We start from the raw sequence: 20695 nt of genomic DNA on the forward strand, positions 1-20695 counted from the left end.
ACAGGCGAAAAATCTGAAAAATTGTTCAAATTGAAATACATAGTAAATCATTGGAGTATGAATTTTTCAAATTTTTTCATCATTTTCCTCATTATATTTTAAATAACTAGTTCGAAACAGCTGATAAAATTCGTACTTCACTGATTTATCATGTAGGTGAATATTACTAACTTTTCAAATTTTTGGCCTCAACCAATTTTGAGAAAAAAATTTAAAAAATGAAAAAATAGACATTTTTAAAGAAGCTCATTCATATTTGTGTACATATTATGGATGTGTGAACGAAAATTCCAGTCAATCGGTTGATAATTGTTTTATGAGGACACTTTTGCTAATTTTCATCGTCTAATGCCTCTTTCTTCTTCATAAACAGATAAGGGGATATAAGAAGGCATCGCCGATTTCAAAATTTCGGGGCGGTCTCCCCTTAAGAACCATATTTTTGAATTGAAAGAATAACACTCTCAATTAATAAATTATCGTTAATCGTTATACTTATCGTATAATTATCGTGTTTCATTGTTTTTTACATATTCACTAGGATATCGATCAATGTTATCGAAACGGATGAGTTACAAATGAGAAAAAATTATTTCTGATAATAAGTCGTTGAATCTGATAATTTTTCACAACTTTCAATTCTCTTTCTACGTCATTATTATATATATTCAATGAAACCAAACAAATATACTTACCGTAGTTCCAAGAGTGCTTGAGTCTTCTGTCATATTGTAAATGACCGCTTCTGTGCACTGTTCATCGACTACTGAGCCTTAAGCGTCATCCGTTTACGCATCAAGAGACAATGGAAAATGTCAACCATGTATTTTAGGAATACTTTTTTGGCTCATAGGACTATTTTCCATTCGCATAGTAATCATTACCATGGGACATAGTAAGCATTACTATGTGACATAGTAAGCATTACTATGTGACATAGTAAGCATTACCATGTGACATAGTAACGATTACCATGTAACATGGTCAGTATTACCTTGTGACCATGGTAAGCATTACCATGTGATATGGTAAGCATTACCGTGGGACATAGTAAGGATTACTATGTAGGGTCAGTTGAAAATCCTTTTACTATGTTGCCATAGTAATCTCTACCATGGCCATGGTAATATTTACTATTTAATTCTCTCCGTGCAGAATCATTTAATACAAAAGTCGTTCGATGACGTGCTTTACTACACTGAGAGAAAAATATAATTCTTCTGACTATATTCTATCACCATCGAACTGTAGTCAAAAAGTCCTCAACAATTTTTCATGGGTTACGGTAACTATGTCCGAAGAAGTGATTACTACAATGGAATGTAGTCATTGCTACTATTTTATAGTTCTACTCACGATAGATTTGTCGTGGTTACTTTTAAACTTTGATTAGTTTAACTGCATTCGATTTGCAAAAATTACGCTTGTGAAGTTACTATAATATTATGTGCCCCATACACATAATACAAAAAATCGTATCATTCACCAAAACTGCCTCAACTATTTTCTTATTGTAAATCGAACTTCAGATTTTTCTCTCAGTGTATGATCCCTATCGTTATTACTGGTTGTGTTATTATTTCGATTTATTAGTTTATACTATAATCAATATGGTTGCTATTGATATTTCTTGAATGGAAGCGCTTCAAAAACCACNCTGTTACACAGTAACATTTACTATTTTACATAGTAAGCTGTACTATGTTACATAGTAAACTTTACTATGTTAACATAGTAATTGTTACTATGTTAACCTAGTAAATGTTACTATGTTAACATAGTAAATGTTNATTAGTTTAACTGCATTCGATTTGCAAAAATTACGCTTGTGAAGTTACTATAATATTATGTGCCCCATACACATAATACAAAAAATCGTATCATTCACCAAAACTGCCTCAACTATTTTCTTATTGTAAATCGAACTTCAGATTTTTCTCTCAGTGTATGATCCCTATCGTTATTACTGGTTGTGTTATTATTTCGATTTATTAGTTTATACTATAATCAATATGGTTGCTATTGATATTTCTTGAATGGAAGCGCTTCAAAAACCACTCGTTGGAATAATCAATGCTTCATAGGGGAGAGTTGGCCGATCCTCCTGGCCTGGGCATGGCTTGACTATTGCGGCACTGATGGTAATTCTGATGTTTGACTCTCATTTGACTCTTTTGACATTTATGAATCTTCTAACTTTCATTATCCCTCTGTAGGAAGTAATTTAATGAAAGGGTATAAACTCAATAAATTCACTCCTCAAATAACTTTTTAAAAGAGTAGATATTTGTCCATATATTGTAGGATCGCCTTCTTTACAGAGTCGCCATTAAAAATGTAAACAATATAGTATTTGAATATTTATATCTCAGTCGGAAGAGTGCTCTTGCCCACGACCCAGGGCAGACTATCGACGGTCCCGTTCATCGTGAGGACCCTAGACCCAGGTTCGTCATTTATTTTGACCACGTCGAGATCTGCATCGCCAACGGATCGAATGCTGAGAGGATGTTTACGCTATAGTACGCGTGTATCTCTCCGGATAAAGCTAATTCCGTCCCTGGCTACGATCATCCAGTCCCAACATTAATATGTGGATATTCTCTTTACACCTCTAATCCTTATAACTCTGATAGAATTTCATCTGAATTCCCACAAGCATCTTTTGCACCTTTAATAGCTTGATAACATTCATCCTTTGATGTTTTATCGTTGCCATCTATTAACAGTGGTTCATAGAATCAAAATGTTTTTTCTTCAACGAAGAAACTTGTCTCTCCATTGATGTTTCTAGTGGTGATGTAAATATGAAGGGAATACTTCATTACGATGTTTTAAGCGAAGGAGTAAACACAGATAAGCAATCGTGTTTTGAATAGCGGACTGCATTGTGTTATCGGTGAGCATCGTTTGATGTGCACACAACGCATGGCTGCATATTACAGTAATGTATGAAATATGAAGCACCAGAGACAATATAACAAAGCGAGGATTCGCCGGGTGGGTGCCAACACCAATCAGTCTGAGACACAGCCTTGATATCGAATTGGAAAATTGATACGACTGAGAAAATAGGTGATCGATTAAATTATACCATATATTCGAATCTTCTTTCGGAATTATAAAGACCGATCATCGGTTCTAACAAATTAGATTCGAACCACCTGCATCAGAAAATCGGTCGGAGTAATGATTCACGACATTGAGAAGAATAATAATTCGTTGTCATATAAAAGGAAAATTAAATTTTCCATTTCCATGATACTATTCAAGACTTTCATAAGTGCTGCCTTAGTGGTTTTCATTAAAGCGAACGAGGAGGTTTATGACCACACACCTTATTTGATCACAGATATTTATGAGACGCGAGAGACTTGTGGAATAATTCTAGCGGCTGAAAACTATCACTGTAAGTATTAGAAAAATGCGGAAAAAGAAAATGCAAAAGTTCAGTTGCTATAAAAAGAAGTATTTCCGTAATATTATGAATTTATTCAAAAATTTGTCGAAATTCATTACAACTTATTTCTCATTATTTATAATGAGTCCATCTCTCCCCAAATTGACCCATTATTCATTAGAAAGATTATTCATTTACAGAAAGAGTTTTCAAGTAAGAAATTTTTCCTTCATGCATTACTTCAACTGATTGGACTGAAACCATAAAAATGAAATCGTAATAATAAATGAGAACGTAATCGCGGACAAAAATAGTGGCTTTCCACTTAATGTTGCCATCTCCCCGACAATTCACAGAGATAAAAATTACTTCTGCCAAGTAAATTTACTTGGCAAAAGTAAATTTTGTTTCTCAGTGTATCTCAAGTCATGTACAGGGTGTAACTTTATTGATGGAAAACTCCGTGTCTACTGAATACGAGATAAATGGCAAAAATATATTCATCTATTCAATTTTGAAAAATTGATGATCTGTTTTTCTACGAGCGAAGAATTTTAGAAATATTTGGATATCATTAATGTGTGTTTGAATGACTCGCAGCATTCAAGACCCTTATAATCTGGCATGGATTATCTAGAACTCTATCTGACGAAGGGATACCCACGCTTATGATTAATTTCAAGCAATTCGAAGAGAGATTCGAGTTCTACACTAAACGAACTGTTCGTCCACTCGTTGTCATTTTTTTGGCAGCCATGGACGAGGTGTACAGCTTCAGTAAAATCGCCAAGAATTTAGATATGTCCTGTGCTGTGTGGATATTTCTATTTAACGGAAATATCAGCTCGGATATCTGTGAATTTTGTCACAGCCCACGGAGGAATGTATTTAATCTGAGATATGGCACAGAAGTAGTTGTATCATGCTGTAACTCAACCATGATTGAAGAATGGTGGTCTGTAATGGAAGGACATACTGCTAGCCTTGAACTTGGCCGATGGACTGATGGGAATCACGGAATCCAGTGGTTTTACAATGATTCAGTTTATAACCGAAGACATTCTATGGAAGGACAAGAATTTCGCATCGCCGCTGTCAAGGTTAAAGTTGCAGACGTGCCTCAATCAACGGAATTTCCTATGAATACGAAGCAGCAAGCATGAAAATCTTCTAGAAACTTTAGCTATAGCCATTCCTGTAGAAAATTCTATAGGCTAATCTCTCGGAGCACTGAGATGTTTGTTATACATAAAAAAAATTCTGTATCTACATGATTTCAATTGAAGTAGCTCTACTTTTTCGAGGAGCTGTGCTATAGATTTGAATAGATTTGAATTTCAGTTTTTGAACTTTCCATCTAAAATGCGTGAGTAAAATTTGATAAAAATCATACCTAATTAGTACCATTCAAATGGCGTTTTGCAAAATATTAATATTCTTCTAAACATGTTCTTCTCATAAATCAATAATTGAACTTGCTTACAAAACGGTCCATCATTTTCTATGTGGGGTCTAAAACATTACCAAATTTATTCATATGTAATGATAAGAAATGCAGATTTTCATCTTCAACCCTCGAGTGGTCGCACCTCTCCACCAAACGTAACTGGTCGCGTGATGAGCGCTGCGCCTTTCCGTGTATTTTACCATTTTGAGAAAAAAAAATGATTAAACGAGTAACTTTGAACTTCCAGCTAACAACTAATATTAGTATAAAACGAGAAAAGTGAAAACATTATTCAAAAATTGATTTTCATTCGTTGCGAAAATTTGACATTTAGAGCTTAAACACAGAGATTTTGACCGACTCGAATTTTTAAGGAATTTTCATTTTTGATCGGTGCAAAGATGCACAGAACAAAAATTGTTTAAATGTTTCACATGGTGGAAAGTAGAAATTCCAATTTTTTCAGATTTTTTCTCAACAACGTTTCGGCGTAAAAAATAAAAATCGAGACAGAAGGGCGCTCGTGCCATGACGCGACCGATCGAAGGTTAATCGTAATGGAAATGTTGATTTTTATATAAGACGCCGGGTTAACTTCTGATTTTTCGTAAATTAAAACGTTTATTAAATGGAGAAAGAAATTACGATTTTGAATCTCGTTGAGTTTTCTCACAATTCTATGCAGTTTGTAATAATCTTGGAGTTTATCTTCATCCCTCACGTACGGCGCCCATATGACGCTCCTTGCCCAACGGCCGGGAGACTTACGGCGCATCAATTCCGTTATTCAATGGACGATAACTTAAAAACAGTCGAACGAAACATATTGGAATAAAATGCATTGGCTGTATTGAACTTTGAAATAAACTCCTAGCGAATTTCCTAATTTTCGACACCAATAACAATGTTTGCCGACAATTGGTTGCCGAGATTATCGGACATGCTAAATTTATTTATAACAAGCAAACTATTCAACAAATCAAAATTTTACTCCTGCCATTCGATAGAACGATCATTGAAGTATTTTCAGTAAAAATTTCAAAATTTTTGGGCAATATTTAGTCGATAAACGAGATGATTTAATATGATTGAATCTGTTGGATGTAAAATTTTCATCTACTAATTTGGTTCATAGAAAAAAATATTATAAATGCATAAAAAAATAAAAATAAAATAAAATAGCTCACTGCAGAGACAATTCCATTGACCTTCCAAATGTCTTTTCCAAATGTCAATGTCTCTTAGAATTCGAGAAAATGATTTTTTACTGCTGACGGAAAGGGTCGATACCATGCAATTGACCCCGGCTGATAGGACAAGTTTATGAGTCGATGCATAGTATCGACGCCGTACCTGAGGGGTTAAGGGTATATACTTTGAAAAAGAAAAATCTTCATCCAACTCATTTCATACATTTCCCTACTTATTTTGAGTAATTTTTGGGACTTTACTGAAGGCGTAATATGTCATGATAAAAACAAAGTTCAACCCTATGTATGAAGATTTTTTCCATCTGGCTTGATCAATTTTTCTATAAGAAAAGTTTTATTAAAGTCGCTCAGCGTTTTATTCATTGGATACGATAGTAGGTATCTTTGTTATTGAAATTATCTGAAAGAAAATTGAGAAAATTTTTCATAGGGAGTTGAAATTTTCAGAAATTTGTCTGTTAAGGGAGACATATGGCAATTTTTTTCATAAGATCGTGCTATTGAATAATTTTATAGATTTTCATACGTAATTCTGTTTTGTTCAGATGGAAATTCCGACATTCAAACATTTTAAACATTTATAGAGAGTAATTACGAGTAATTACGAGAAATCTTTCAATTTTAGCAATCAGTCTATTTTTGGGAAACAAACGGCAAATATTATGGATATCTAGGTGAATTTCTAGGAGAACTGTCTCAATCGTTGAATTTCACGCCAAAAGTGATCTGGGAAGAGAGTTACGGAACTTGGAATCCAGAAACATCGCGGTGGACTGGTGTCGTAGGAACACTTGAGCGGAATGAAGCCGATTTGGTACTATCGGAATTGCGCATGACTAATGAACGATTATATGTAATGGATTATACAATTCCCATTGGAGTTGGGGGTACCCGATTGTATTCAAGAAAACTTGATGCTGCTCGTCTGCATTGGAATGCTTATTTCCAGGTTGTGATTAATTTTGACTAGTCGACATTTTTTTTCGTTATAATTTTTAATTCTCTACTTATAGGCATTTACAGTAGAAGTGTGGATGGTTATTGTTGGATTAATTTTAACGATACCCATTCTTTTAACCCTCATCACTTATAAGAAAAAAGACTGTTATTTGCTTCCACTGGTTTTCGAACGTTATTTATGCGTTTGGGGTATTTACTGTCAACAAGGATTACCAGGTACTCGAGGACGATTTTTTATGACATATGTCTCCAATAGTGGATTTTACATGATAATAATTTCCAATAGAATTTCCCAAAGAAGCATCCTTGAGAATTGTTTATCTATCGATATTCATATCAGCGTTAGTCAGCTCAGGCGCATATTCTGCAGCACTCATAAGTTTTCTCGCTGTCTCCTCTACATATTCACCATTTAATACGATAGAAGAATTTGTGGAAGATGGTAGTTATCAACTGATTGTACTGAAAGATAGTCCAGACTATGATATGTTCAAGGTAATTAAGCATAATTCCGCTAACTTTTTTTTGTTCAGTCCTTGCACGTATGAAAAAATCGTCCATGGAGAGAAATGTTTTAGAAAATTTTAGACACGGAGAGAAATGTTTTAGTGGCACTAGAAATTTTATTGGGGAAAACGTGAATTTTTCCCCGTACTTCTGTGAAAGTTTCACAGAAATCTCCAGAAATACCAAGAAATTTTACCTTAACAGCACTAGAATTTTTCACAGACGGTGGATTGTGATTTTTTCCAGTACTCGTATTAGAATTCTTCTAGAGAATTTCTCTCCGTATATATAAATTTTCTATACGGATTGCGTATAGAAATTCTATAGGATTTCCGTATTTGATATTCGGATATTTCTATACGAATTATTTCTATACATAAATTTTCACATAAATTTTTGTTTTCATGCGAAAGATGTCTAAACGCTCCAGAGAAAACCGTTGAGAAATGTCGCAACTCCATATGAAATGTTTCTACACTGATAGAACGGTTTAGTCAAACCAAACGAGACTTTTTAACTATTACTACGATTCGTTAACTATTAACGAATCGCGGTAACACTTAAGAAGCCGCGTTTGGTGCAACAGAATCATTCCACCTTCTCTATCAGTGTATACATGTGGCAGTGGGTCGAATAAGATCAAACCTATAGAAATCGTATAGAAATAATTTGTATAAAAAATATCCGTATAAAAATAGTCGAATATCATATATGAAAATCCTATAGAAATTCTATACGCAATCCGTATAGAAAATTTTTTCTTTTTTTCATACTGCTGTGCTCCCCTCCCCTTCTTTTTAGGCCTTATATAAGAGGTCATATTGTTGACAGCGTTGGATTTCCCTCAATCATGAACCTTCAATGTTCCGGTCACCCCATCCTTGTGACTACATAGCTAACTTCTATACTTTATTTTCTGTTTCTGTTGCATTTTCACAGGGTATGATTCATGCACATAAGAATTATACACATTTAGGTTCGTGCACAAATGTAAAAATCAAATAAGACATTGACATTAAAATTTTTAAAGTACACATCAAATTCAATCACAAAATATTAAAATCTCAAGTTGTACACAGTGTCATTCTGTTATGTGCACATGAGATAAATTTAAAAAAAAGAAAAAGTTGTCCACACGGAGAGAAATATTCACTTGTAATACCACAAGAGCTTCAAAATTATCGGGTATTTTCCGATAGGTTCGTTGCAAACAAACAAAGGAGTCAAGTTTTTCAGGTTAAAAAATCACGAGTGCGAAGCACGAGTGATTTTTCCTGAAAAACTTGACGACTTCGTTTGTATGCAGGGAACCTTGAGGAAAATGCCCGATTAATTTTGAAGCTCGTGTGGTATTCGGGGGATTATTTTTCCAATCCAAATGTCGGGCAATATAATTGGACCATGAGACGAAACTCACAATTGAGAAACGAAAATTTTATAATTAACACAACGATACAATTGAATTCAATCTGTCAGTTTGACGAGGGGTTAATTCGACTGCATGATGTTTTGTTTTTTATATAGCAACTACCAGAGAAAATTATCAAAAAATTATCAGTTGAAAACCCTGTAGCTTGTACCACGTGATGTCGAATGGGCCAATTATATTGCCCGATATTTGGGTTGGAAAAATAATCAATAGAAATTACGTATCTTTTCCATAATTCCGGAGCGAAATGTGGTTGTAGGAAATTTTACGGAACTGTAATGGAATTTTTCCAGAGCGTTCCGTAATTTTAATCTGAATCTCCAGTGAAAAATTACGATACCGTCATTTAAATTTTCTGAGTCCATTCCGTAATCGGTGAGCGAATTGTGAGTTCCGTCATATTTAATGAACATTTCTCTCCGTGCACACGGAGAGAAATATTCAATAAAAATTACGTATCTTTTCCGTAATTCTGGAGTGAAATGTGGTTGTAGAAAATTTTACGGAGCAGTCACGGAATTTTTCCAGTGTTCCGTAATTTTGGTGATGGTACGAAAATTATGGTGATATTTACTGCGATGATTTTAGCGACATTATGCGCGATAGTTGGAGCGCCATTATGTGCGATAATTTGAGGAATGTTCATTGCAACCATGAACCGATAATTTTACCAACATGAAGAGCGATATTAACTATCATATCAAGTTCCATTGACCACTGCGTCATTGTTTCCAATCATGGCGGTAGTCAATCGCAATGTAATGGGCTGAAGTATTGAAAACTTTTAATGTTCACCATTTGAAAGTCTATTATCGGAATTTAGTCATTTTTGTAACATTGAATTCCCGATTTCTTATTCTATATCTGGCTGAAATTTGTAAACAAGGTGTAGACGTCATCCTGTATATGCAACATTGCCATACAATTTTAAAAAATTGTCAATTACTCACTTTTTGAGTTTGAATGATGATTTTTATCATAAATGCGGCATTACATGTGAGAGAGAGAGAATCCAGGGGGCGCAGCCCTCGATGGGGTCTGCATGAATAGGGAATTAAAAATCATGAACAGAATAGCAGATCATATTCTCAAAAAATTTGATTAGAAAGGTACTACTAAATAAAAAAGGGTTGAATGAAAATATTGATTTTGAAACCGTGACGCGGTCTTGAATTTTCACTCCCAACGCGTTTAAAAGAGTTCCACTTCAAAAAGGATCTGGAGAAGTGGACTACTCTTTTTTGCTTTTAAATCTCATGAAGAACTAATGACACTGCAAATCATGAGAAGAAATGACTAACGCGTATAATCAGAAATGTGACAGTTCGCTGCGACCACTCCTCTCACGATTTCCTCTTCTGTTTAAAAAAATTGCTAGCCACGTGACGATTGAGACAACTGGTGAAGGTAAGTTATTTTTTTAATCGTTATTTTACATCGCTTTGACCCGATTGGGGTATGCTGCGATGATGATCAATCAAGACTTTAAATAGTTAGATCTCACCATTCTACCCGGCCGGGTTTTGAACTCGGAACCTTTCGCACGTGAGGTAACGAACTTACCCACTGCGCCAATACAAGCCACTGGGCTATAAAGGTAAGTTCGTGTTTAATTCATGTAATTTTCTACATAACTGACTGCCTAATATCAATATAATTCTCCATCTGTTGATCTACGTCAAGGACGATGATCGTGCCTCTACTGATTTTTTTATTTCATAGTTTTTTTTCAATCACATATTTTAGAGTTATTCTTTACAATCTATTTATGTACTAAAATTTGATCGCATAATTTTTGATAATTCATCTCTCCACTGAATCTAATGCGAAAATTTCAGAGTTGATCAAGCTTTTGAATCATTTGGCAAAGATGATGGCCCTCGTGGAAAGGGCCAAAAGTCCAGTGCTCCTCACCCTTGGGCTGCGCGAGTGCCTCATCGGGATTGTCCAAAGGATGGGACAGTTGGAGTTGGAATATCGTGCTCTCCATGACAGGTTCGCGGGGAGAAACATATGGGTCTCATTTGTATTTTTTAATTACGTTCAAATAAAATTTTGTCAAATAAAGAAATTAACTAAGCAGAAAAATCTAATTTCCACTCTCACATTCAACTCCAACCTCCGACTCCAACTACAACGCCAAGGCTCAACTTAAACCCCGAACCCCGGTTGGTCATTTAGGAAATCACTGGACCACTCGACTGGAAATCAAGGAAGAAATCACCAGATATCGATGGAAATCACTGGAAATCAAATGATTTCCATTATCAGTAGTGATTTCTAAAGATTTCTGGAAATCATTGGAAATCAATAGAAATCATAAAGAAATCAGGTGATTTCCAAAATCCTTAGAAATCATAAATAAGTGTAACATCTAAATTGATTTTGCAGTTTCAACTCTACAATTTTTGTTATGGTATCGGTGCGTTCGAAATCACCCTATCCCGAAATGTGACACTATGAAGTTTTTGACATCTTTATATATTATAACGTCATGTAGAAAACTGCCATTATCCACAGATGCCCCACTCTGATCCCGAAATCATGAGTTCTCCAGTGATTTCTAGAAATCAAGAAATCATTGAAATCTCCTAGAAATCATGGAAATCACAAGAAATCACAGGAAATCATCTGATTCTGGAAATCACTGAGTCACTCAATTGAGGAGTGACCAGCCCCTCGCCCTAACTCTAACCCCCATCTCTGACTATAGTCCCCAACTCCAACTCTAAAGGCAGCCCTCAAATTCCAGGGGAAAATCAATGTGATTAATTTCAGGGTAATTGGCAATCTGTCAATAAAATAATATGAAATTTTATTTATTTTCTTCAACTTCACATTATCGTTTAAGAACTTGAGATTCAATTTTCCCATTCTCTTCAACCATTTTTTAGTAATTTAGTATCATGTCGCTTATCTTACGAAAAATCGAAAAAAAAAATTGAAAACTTTTTGTAGCGAATTTCCTCAACTATAGAAAGTGTAGATTTTCTCCTAAATTTCCTAGTTGTTGGAGATATTTACAGAATAATGTGTAAAATTAACGAAACCATGTATTACATACAGATTATTTTCAAAATATGGTCGAAAGGGAGCAATTCAAGGAAAAATGCTGAAGAAACTTTTTTGTAGAAAGTCGTTTGGACTACAGAGAATGTTTTTTGACATTCTAGAGATATGGGATAACACAATTTCGAGGGAAATGCCAAAGAACATTTACTGATCAGCCGGCCTCTCCTTGTAAGAGTTATGACGCATCTTTCGCAGAAAGCTGTCAAGCAAAAAATAATAATTAGTCACTTTTTTGAAATTATGTCCCGATATCCCATTTCATCCCTCCCCCCCCCCATACAAACCACAAAAGAATATACACAAACATAAATGGGTGAAAATCCAACAAAAAGGTTGAAACTTGGGTCTTTACTTACCCCTTTCAGCTAATTTTCACTTTTTCAATCGACGAGATCGGCCGCGCGTGCTACGCACGCGCCGTCTCACCTCCTCACGTAGTGGCGCTTCGGTTTCAGTCTTACGCTTACGCTTATTTGAGATTTTCGCGATATTTCGAGATCGTTTTCCTTTCTCCTTTTTACGGTAGGATAGGATTCGCGTTTTTTTTTTCACTTCTCCCGCATTGACAAAATAGGGGAGGGTGGGGCAAAACGGCCCCCCTTCAATTGTCAATAACTTGTGAATGACATTGTGAAAATTCCCAGTTTCAACTTCATTTTGAAGATAATTTTTCATTCTTCAAAACGAGCTCTAACTCATCCCAATCGGATTATTGAATCGGAAAATATTGACGATTGAAGGGGGGCCGTTTTGCCCCATCCTCCCCTATAACAACTGACTTTCAACGTGAAGATATCACTGTTATAATGAAAGAATAAATTAAAGAATGAGAAATAACACGTGGAATTCTGAATTGCGGATATTCCGTGCCCGATATTTTGTGCATAACTATCTTTCTGATTGATTATTTAATTGCGTGCGCAAAAATAACAATACCCATTACTTTTGTGAACCTTTGCAATAAATATGTGCACAACTTGAATCCATTTCTCACGTGCAAGAAAAATGTGTACAACTTTTTCTTCTCAATTAATTAGCGTGCATAATATTTGCGCAAATTATTCATCATTTTTCAAAGCGGACATTTTTTGTTTTTCAATTTATCTCATGTGCATATAACAGAATGACGCTGTAAAGGATCTAATATGCACTGTGCAAAAAGTCTAATATACACGTCTCATTCGATTTTACCATTTGTGCGCAAACCTAGGTGGGTACAATCCTTATGTGCATGAATCATACTCTGTCTGAATTTTTATCAAATTTCCTTATCATTATCCCGTAGAATTCTAACCAGACGCTCATGAAGAAAATGATGTCGCTGATGAAACCGATAGATTTGTTGCCTCAAAGCTTTCAAGAAGCATTTAACCAGGTATTCCAATTGACAGGGACATTTCATAGCTTTCTTGAAACTTCTGACGTGTACATATATGTGATCGTCCGCATGACAAAGGTCTACTTTGTAAATACGGAGTTATGTCTACTTCGATAATATTGATAAAATCCCGCATACTTGAAGTCCAAATAGATGAAGTTGAAAACGATATTGCTACACATGATCAAAAAATAATTGAACATCGGTTCAAATGGTAGGTGCAAACACAAAAACGTGAATATCTCGACGACAAAAATCAGCGAGTAAGCCCTCATGCGGACGTTCACACACACCTTGTCAATGATATTTCAGCAGCGAAATGATAAAATGGTTTAAGCCGACTTATCTCTCAGTTGAGTTTTTGAAGAATATTTCGGAATCCACGGGAGATAGCGCAATTTTCGTAATTACATTTGTTGTAGCTCGCAGCCGGCTCTACAAAAAAGGTTTCTTTGAAACTTAGCTATCATTCCATCATTTTAGCACTCAAATAATTCGGTAATCCTCGAAATTAATCGGAACACTTCCTGTCAACGATCACCGGTCAGCAAATCACCCAGAAAGGACTTTTCAATATCAATCTAGTCATCAAAGAGTGTCAATCTATTTCTCAAGGAGTATACATCGGTAGTCATAGAGTCACGGTATAAGGCGTAGCGTCTGAGATGTCGCGTCTCAACTATGTAAAAGCAGTGATAGTTCAGTTGTTAGCTAGCCTCTCAACTCAACAGCAAATGTAATAGATTAGAATATCAGGAATAGAGTAGAATCAACGTGAAATAACTATATCAGCAAGAGATTATAGTTTAGCAACGTATTAGTACATCAGCATTAAATTATCAACGTGTTAGAACAGCATTAACGGAAGGCGCGCGTCGACGTGTCTCTCAACGTGTAAAGTATATCACTATATTTAAATTCAAACGTTAAAGTAATTATCAGAGACAATTAGCACGGACAGTATATCAGCGAATTAATAGTGGTTTGTCAACTCAGTAACTCACCCCGTGAAAGAGACTAAATTAAGTGTAGATATTTAATCAACGAAGTGGTTCGATTCCACTAATAAATAGTGTATTTTATAATCAGTGAATTTAATCCTTTCCAGCCTTCACATTTAAAACCGTCTCCCACAATCCACCCTAAAACCAGCCCCTCTCCAAACAAGGTTATAACAAAAATTTAGCTGTCTCCCTTAGATTCCGAGATATAGTCATTGAAAACTGGTCAATAGTCAAAATTGACTTGTACCACTTTACCACTTTGCTGCTGATTTATTTGTGTACTGTCGTCACTTGCTTGATTCATAGAGATCACCCTCTATGTGATTCCAGAAAATGATTGAAGCAGCTTTATACATTCAGCGTGTTATGCTATAGATATGGATATTTTAAGAATTTGGATATTTTCACGCTGATAGAAGGATTTAGTTGCTGTTAACGAGGCTTCTTAACCATTCCCATGATTCGTTAATAGTCAATGAATCACACCAATTGTTAAGAAGCCTCGTCAACAGTTACTAATCGTTCCAACTTTTCTACCAATACAGAAATACTCGAAAATAACATCAATTATGTGACAAAATTTAAGATTTTCAGCTTCAACTTTAGTTCTTTTCTGTGAACATTTATAGAAAGTTTCTGAAAAATTTGCACATACATACGGACGTGCAAACACACATTTTCTAAAAATATGTCTTCACGTTTCATGTCATTTTACATCATTGCCAGGCAAAATTAGATCGTCAAAATCAACTATCACAAAGCTTTCATTCGGATGCGAAAAGATCAGATTTTCATGTTGATTTTCACATACGATGCTGGGTTAAATCCTGATTTTTCAAAATTTGTTATTTAAAAACTCCAATTACGAGTCCGAATCTAATCAAGTTTTCTGGAACTCATGACAGTTATTAATACCCTTCAAATTTATCTTCAAGATAGAGTTGCTTTAAAGTTAAAGTCAGGTTAATTCTCCAGGCATGCACACAACAAGTGGTATTTTATACACATGAAGCTATAAGACGAGCTATGGCCAACAGACTACCGTGTGAACTTACTTCTGTATACACTGGAAAAACCGCAAACTTGGCACTGGCCCTTCCGCGAAATAGCCAACACAGACATCTCGTTAATTTCCAGTAAGTCACAGTTCAAAGCAGGTAGGCAACATTGGTTAATATGGTATGCAAACAATTGATTGGGATAAAATGTATTGAAGGATTCGGAGATTTGGTGACAACGGAATATTACAACGATTGGGTAACAAGTACTTTTCTGAGTATCATCGAAATGAAATCTGTTACCCATCAGTGCATTTTCAAGGAATCATACCACTTTTGACTATGTTAGCTGCTGGGTTCCTGATTGCTTGCATCATTTTCATCATTGAAAGAATTTGCTCTCCGCCTAAGAAGGAGTTGTTCGATCTAAACAGACGGAGGCGTTGCTAAGAAACGTTAAGTTTTCTCATTCTCGACGTAAAGCAAAATGGAAAATTATTTTTTTTTTGTGGAATTGCATCAATTCAACAGGATAAAGTATAAAAATTATTGACGGGTATATGCCGATAATTCAATTCTCCAGTGAACTGAAATGTGAAGCGTTTTCCTTAATTATATCTCAAAATCCGATTGCAATAAATCAGAGTGCAGTAGAACTTCCGGTTTCGCGAAAGAAGGAGGCAAAAAATGAATTCCATCGAATTTAAAAAACAGGAATAAAAAGTCGGAAAAATGAACATGTGGCCATTTTGAAAAAAAATCGGGAAACATCTCTAAAAATACAAAAACATTTTTTTTTGTAAAAATTCAACCAAGGAAAAATTTTGTTTGATTGTTTCTTGAAAAGAGGCACACTATTTTTTGAAGAGTAATATGGTTTTTAAGAAATTTAGAAAAAGAATACACAAATAAAAGGAAAATCATGTCAAGGAATATCAAATTAATGGTTATAGTAGGCAATCAAATTGTTGCAAGAAGAATAGCTGTGAAACAGAGAGTTGAACAAAAAATCTTTATCATATAAAACATCAGTAGACGCAGTACCAACGGCTTTGGAAAATCATCTTTTTTACAAAAAAAAAAATTTGTTTTTGTTTCCTTGAGAGATCAGACATTTTCCTTAAGGATAATCGGGCGAACTGAAAGGGTTGAAAAAAAAACAGCTATTTTTTTCTTTTTTTTTACGTATTCTTTACATGATGAAACAGGCGTGTGCAAAGTGCCAGACTGCTGGGGAGCATGGTTAATTTATTATGAATTTTTGAAGTAGTGGTCATTTAACCCGTGATCTTATGGAAATCACCAAAAAAACTACAAAACCCAAGGAAAAAATGCAGCCAAAGTCATGAAATTTTAGACACATTTAGAACATGTGATCAATGATTTTTTGAGTGAAAAAGATTGTCGCCTAAGAGCATTGTTTATTACTAATAGCGAAAAAAGTACTGAAAAATGAAATTTCTGCGCACGCAGCCCAAACGAGCAGCAACGTCCCAAATACCGATCGGGTGGGAATAGCGTGGTCAATTTAAACGTCTGTTGAGAGAGAGCGATGAAGCGTTGTGATTGGAGCTCCCTCGAGCCAGTGGTACCAGCTCCTGGTGAAAAAAAAACTACCGACGATACTGTCACTTTTTCGCATGGATTAATATTCTTTCATTTATTTAAAAAAAAACAATCTGAAAACCATTCAATGCGTGGAACACACTGAGAGAAAAATATAATTCTTCTGACTATATTCCATCACCATCGAATTATAGTCAAAAAGTCCTCAACAATTTTTCATGGATTACGGTAACTATGGCCGGAGAAGTAATTGGACTTTGGTTTTTCGTTTAACTGCATTTTAATTTGCAAAAATTCCGCTTGTAAAGTTACTATAATGTTATGTGCCGCATACAAAAAAAAATCGTATCGTTCACCAAAATGCTTCAACTATTTTCTTATTGTAAATCGAACTTCAGATTTTTCTCTCAGTGCAGATACAAATAAATTTGATTAGCTCCAAAAATAATTTTTAACCGGAGATACTCCTTAATATTGCCTCAATTTTGAATCCGAATGGGAAAAATTGTTTTGTTCAGCGATTGGTTTTCTGCAGGAAAACAACAGAAACCCCTCCGCCTCACCTCCTACATTTCCTCCTCGCCCGATTATCCTTAAGCTTTCCTCCAAAGAAATAAGTTTAACATGCTTTTACTCTATCTCTTCAGGTCACGGATGCAATTATCTCCTCTCACCAAAATGTTATAATACACACCCATGATAATGAATAATTTCATCTGATTGAACATGATTTTTCATTTTGACTGCCTTTCTTATTTCGTCGTAAAAGGAATTACTTGATAGAAGAAAACGTAGTCTTATTCTAGATTTATTGGAATGATTCAATTGGGAAAACCTGAAAGGGTACCACTATCATAGAGATCTGATCTAGGGATAGCTAATAATATTAGATTTTGACAGTATTAAAAAGGAATTGTCTCCTTATATTGTTCAAAATTTAACTATATTTAACAAATTTAAAATATAGAATTTATTAGTTAATTTTTTTCGATTGATGGTGAATAAAATATTTGATAATACTGAAATATAATTTTTTAGTTAACAAGCTAATTCTAAATTTAGATACTTGATTTTCGATTATCCAAATAATCGTCAACCTTCCTACCTAAATTATTGGTTGATAGAATATTTCGAAATTTAAATGTACGATGGTTACTTTAATATTTAAAATTTTAAGATTTATGTTAAAAATTGACAACTGGACAATTCAACGGTAATTATGATTGATTGATATGTCTATGACTGATCTGATCATTACTTATTATACTTCATTACTAAATTCACATTACTAGTTTCTTGTCCATTTCTACGGAAATGCTTATTGCGCTTTTCTGAGCTCTATCCATCTAATCAGCCAGCCACTATTCAGTCCAAAATTGTTCGATAATCCATCAATTCGCATGACAAAATATCTTTTTCTGGCCCTATACATGTGTGGACAAAGTGAGAATGTTGAATTTACTGATGACCTCCACTGTTTTTTCGATAGTTAAACAACAGAGTAGAGGGTAAACGCGGGATTTTTATGACGATGAGATATGAACGAAAGATCCCACGATGTTCCAGAAAAATAGAAGGAGTAAACACAGATGAGCAGATACGCATTTGTGTATTCTTGGATTACGGGCTGCATTGTTTTATCGGCGCGCATCGCGTGCTGTGTACAAACGGCTACCCACTATGCCAATGTATAAAATATGCGACACATGTGAAAGTATGTGAACAAAGCGAGAATTCGCCAAGTGAGTGCAAATATTAATCAGTTTGCGACGAGGCCTCAAAGTATGATAAAAAATCGATGCGATTGAGTACATAGAAAAACAAAGACATGATGTGAGACGATCAAGACTTCCACCAGACTGGATTCAAATCAAAACGTTCACATGTATATCTCATGTTCAGTTGGGTAGAACTATGATTAATAACAACGGAAAAAATAATAATTCCCTGTCATATAAAAAGGGAATTAATTTTTCTATTTCCCTGATACTGTTGGAGACTTTCTTTAGTGCAGCATCCGTGCTTCTTGTCAAAGCGACTGAAGAAAGTGATTATCATACACCTTTGATCAGAGACATTTATGATCAGCGTGGAACTTGTGGGATAGTTCTAGCATCAGCTGAAAATTATCAATGTAAGTCGACAGTTGAGTGGAAAAAATATCGACATTGTCGAGATGAAGAAGTGTGTCCGGTACAAGGGTAGTACAGCCTTCAAAAAAAGTTGGTATTTCTCATGTGGAGCAGTTTTCCATACTTTGTCGTAATGAAAAATTGTCGAAGGTTGGAATCGAGGAAAAATTGAGAATTTTCTTCAACGAAAAGGAGAAGTTTATAATAAATTATTTCCCTAAAGATGATGAAAATAAAAATATTATAATCACTTTCGCCTTCTTCTCTAGCAAATGATTTCTTTCAAGTGCAGCATAGAATATCCATTTATTCAAGGATCTGTCGAGATTAATTCAGTACCGAAGTGGTAAAAGAAGATAAGTCAATTTTGACTATTGACCAGTTTTCAATCAGTATCTCGGAATCTAAGGGAGATCGTGAAATTTTTGTTATTACCTTTTTTGTGGAGCCGATTGAGTGCTACAACAAATGTAATCACGAAAACTTCGCTATCTCCCTTAGATTTGGAAATATTCCTCAAAAACTCAACTGGGAGATAAGTCGACTTATCTTCGTTTACCACTTCACTACTGAATTGCAATTTACGCATAATTTTTACCCTCGAGGACAATCAGGGGGAATACGCGTTTGACCACGGCCTAGTCAATTCCTGCAGGTGTCCCTACTTTTAATACTCCGTTGGTCGCGCCGTAAGCACGGCACCGCACCAGCATAAATCGCTATAATGGTAAATTAATAATGGTAAATAGAAAAAATCAGAAAAAAATCAAGAGTGATCTAGGTCCCCGCACTGAGAGAAAAATATGATTTTTCTGACTATCTTCCATCACCATCGAATTATAGTCAAAAAGTCCTCAACAATTTCTCATGGGTTACGGTAACTATGGCCGGAGAAGTGATTATTACAATGGAATGTAGTCATTGCTACTATTTTATAGTTATACTCACGATAGATTTGTCGTGGTTACTTTTGAACTTTGGTTAGTTTAACTGCATTTTGATTTGCAAAAATTACGCTTGTGAAGTTACTATAATGTTATGTGCTTCATGCTTCTGACTTTCTTAGTTTCTCGCAAACTTATTCAATTTTAATCGTGAGTTTTTATTTTTCCCTTTTCAAATCAATCATCCCGGGTAGAAATCACGTCGCTCGAGCTCGGCTCGGAACCCGTATCCCAGCTAGAAATACGCCACTCCGCCCCAGCTTGGGATAAACTCCACGCGCGTCACATGTACCCGAGGTTGAGCCGCGTCACGCGCTCACTGCTCAGCGTTAGACTATTACGCGAAATGCTTCGCCGGGCTTTAGTTGAATGGCCACTGCTCAACCTCAGGTTCATCTCCAATTACTCAATCCCAGTATACTTAACCTCAATAATGATTTGACAGGTCCGATGGCATCGTGATTTGAGCGAAAAAACAATCGAATAAATGTGAAGATGGCATGCTTTTTCAGATGAACAATCACAAGCTCATCAGAAATAACGTGATATTAACTAATCGAATGGGATTAATCTGAAAATACAAGGTAGAACAATTCACTGAAACGTAGTCAAAACTTTCTTTTTTCTCGCGAATACAACAAACAAAA

The 20695-nt window shown here is 35.2% G+C and overlaps 2 protein-coding genes across 2 annotated transcripts in view; both read left to right on the forward strand.

Annotated features, from left to right (window-relative positions):
• The first annotated feature begins 3243 nt into the window (after positions 1-3243).
• LOC107037147 (glutamate receptor) lies at positions 3244-15856 on the forward strand. Its single transcript, XM_015255536.2, has 8 exons — positions 3244-3409; positions 4001-4494; positions 6684-7007; positions 7072-7234; positions 7305-7513; positions 13312-13401; positions 15384-15544; positions 15625-15856. The coding sequence occupies exons 1-8, from the start codon at positions 3259-3261 to the stop codon at positions 15854-15856; spliced, it is 1824 nt and encodes a 607-aa protein (XP_015111022.2). The 5' UTR covers positions 3244-3258.
• Positions 15857-18811: 2955 nt separating this feature from the next.
• The window catches only part of LOC114841150 (probable glutamate receptor), a 10166-nt gene continuing 8282 nt past the window's right edge, over positions 18812-20695 (forward strand). The window contains exon 1 of the mRNA XM_029126052.1: positions 18812-19106. Within this exon, the coding sequence (XP_028981885.1) occupies positions 18887-19106 (220 nt within the window). The 5' untranslated portion in view covers positions 18812-18886. The remainder of the gene's footprint in view (positions 19107-20695) is intronic.

The sequence above is a fragment of the Diachasma alloeum genome, unplaced genomic scaffold, assembly GCF_001412515.2.
Source record: "Diachasma alloeum isolate Michigan unplaced genomic scaffold, Dall2.0 Dall_scaffold_00214, whole genome shotgun sequence".
NCBI classification, from domain to species: Eukaryota; Metazoa; Arthropoda; class Insecta; order Hymenoptera; family Braconidae; genus Diachasma; species Diachasma alloeum.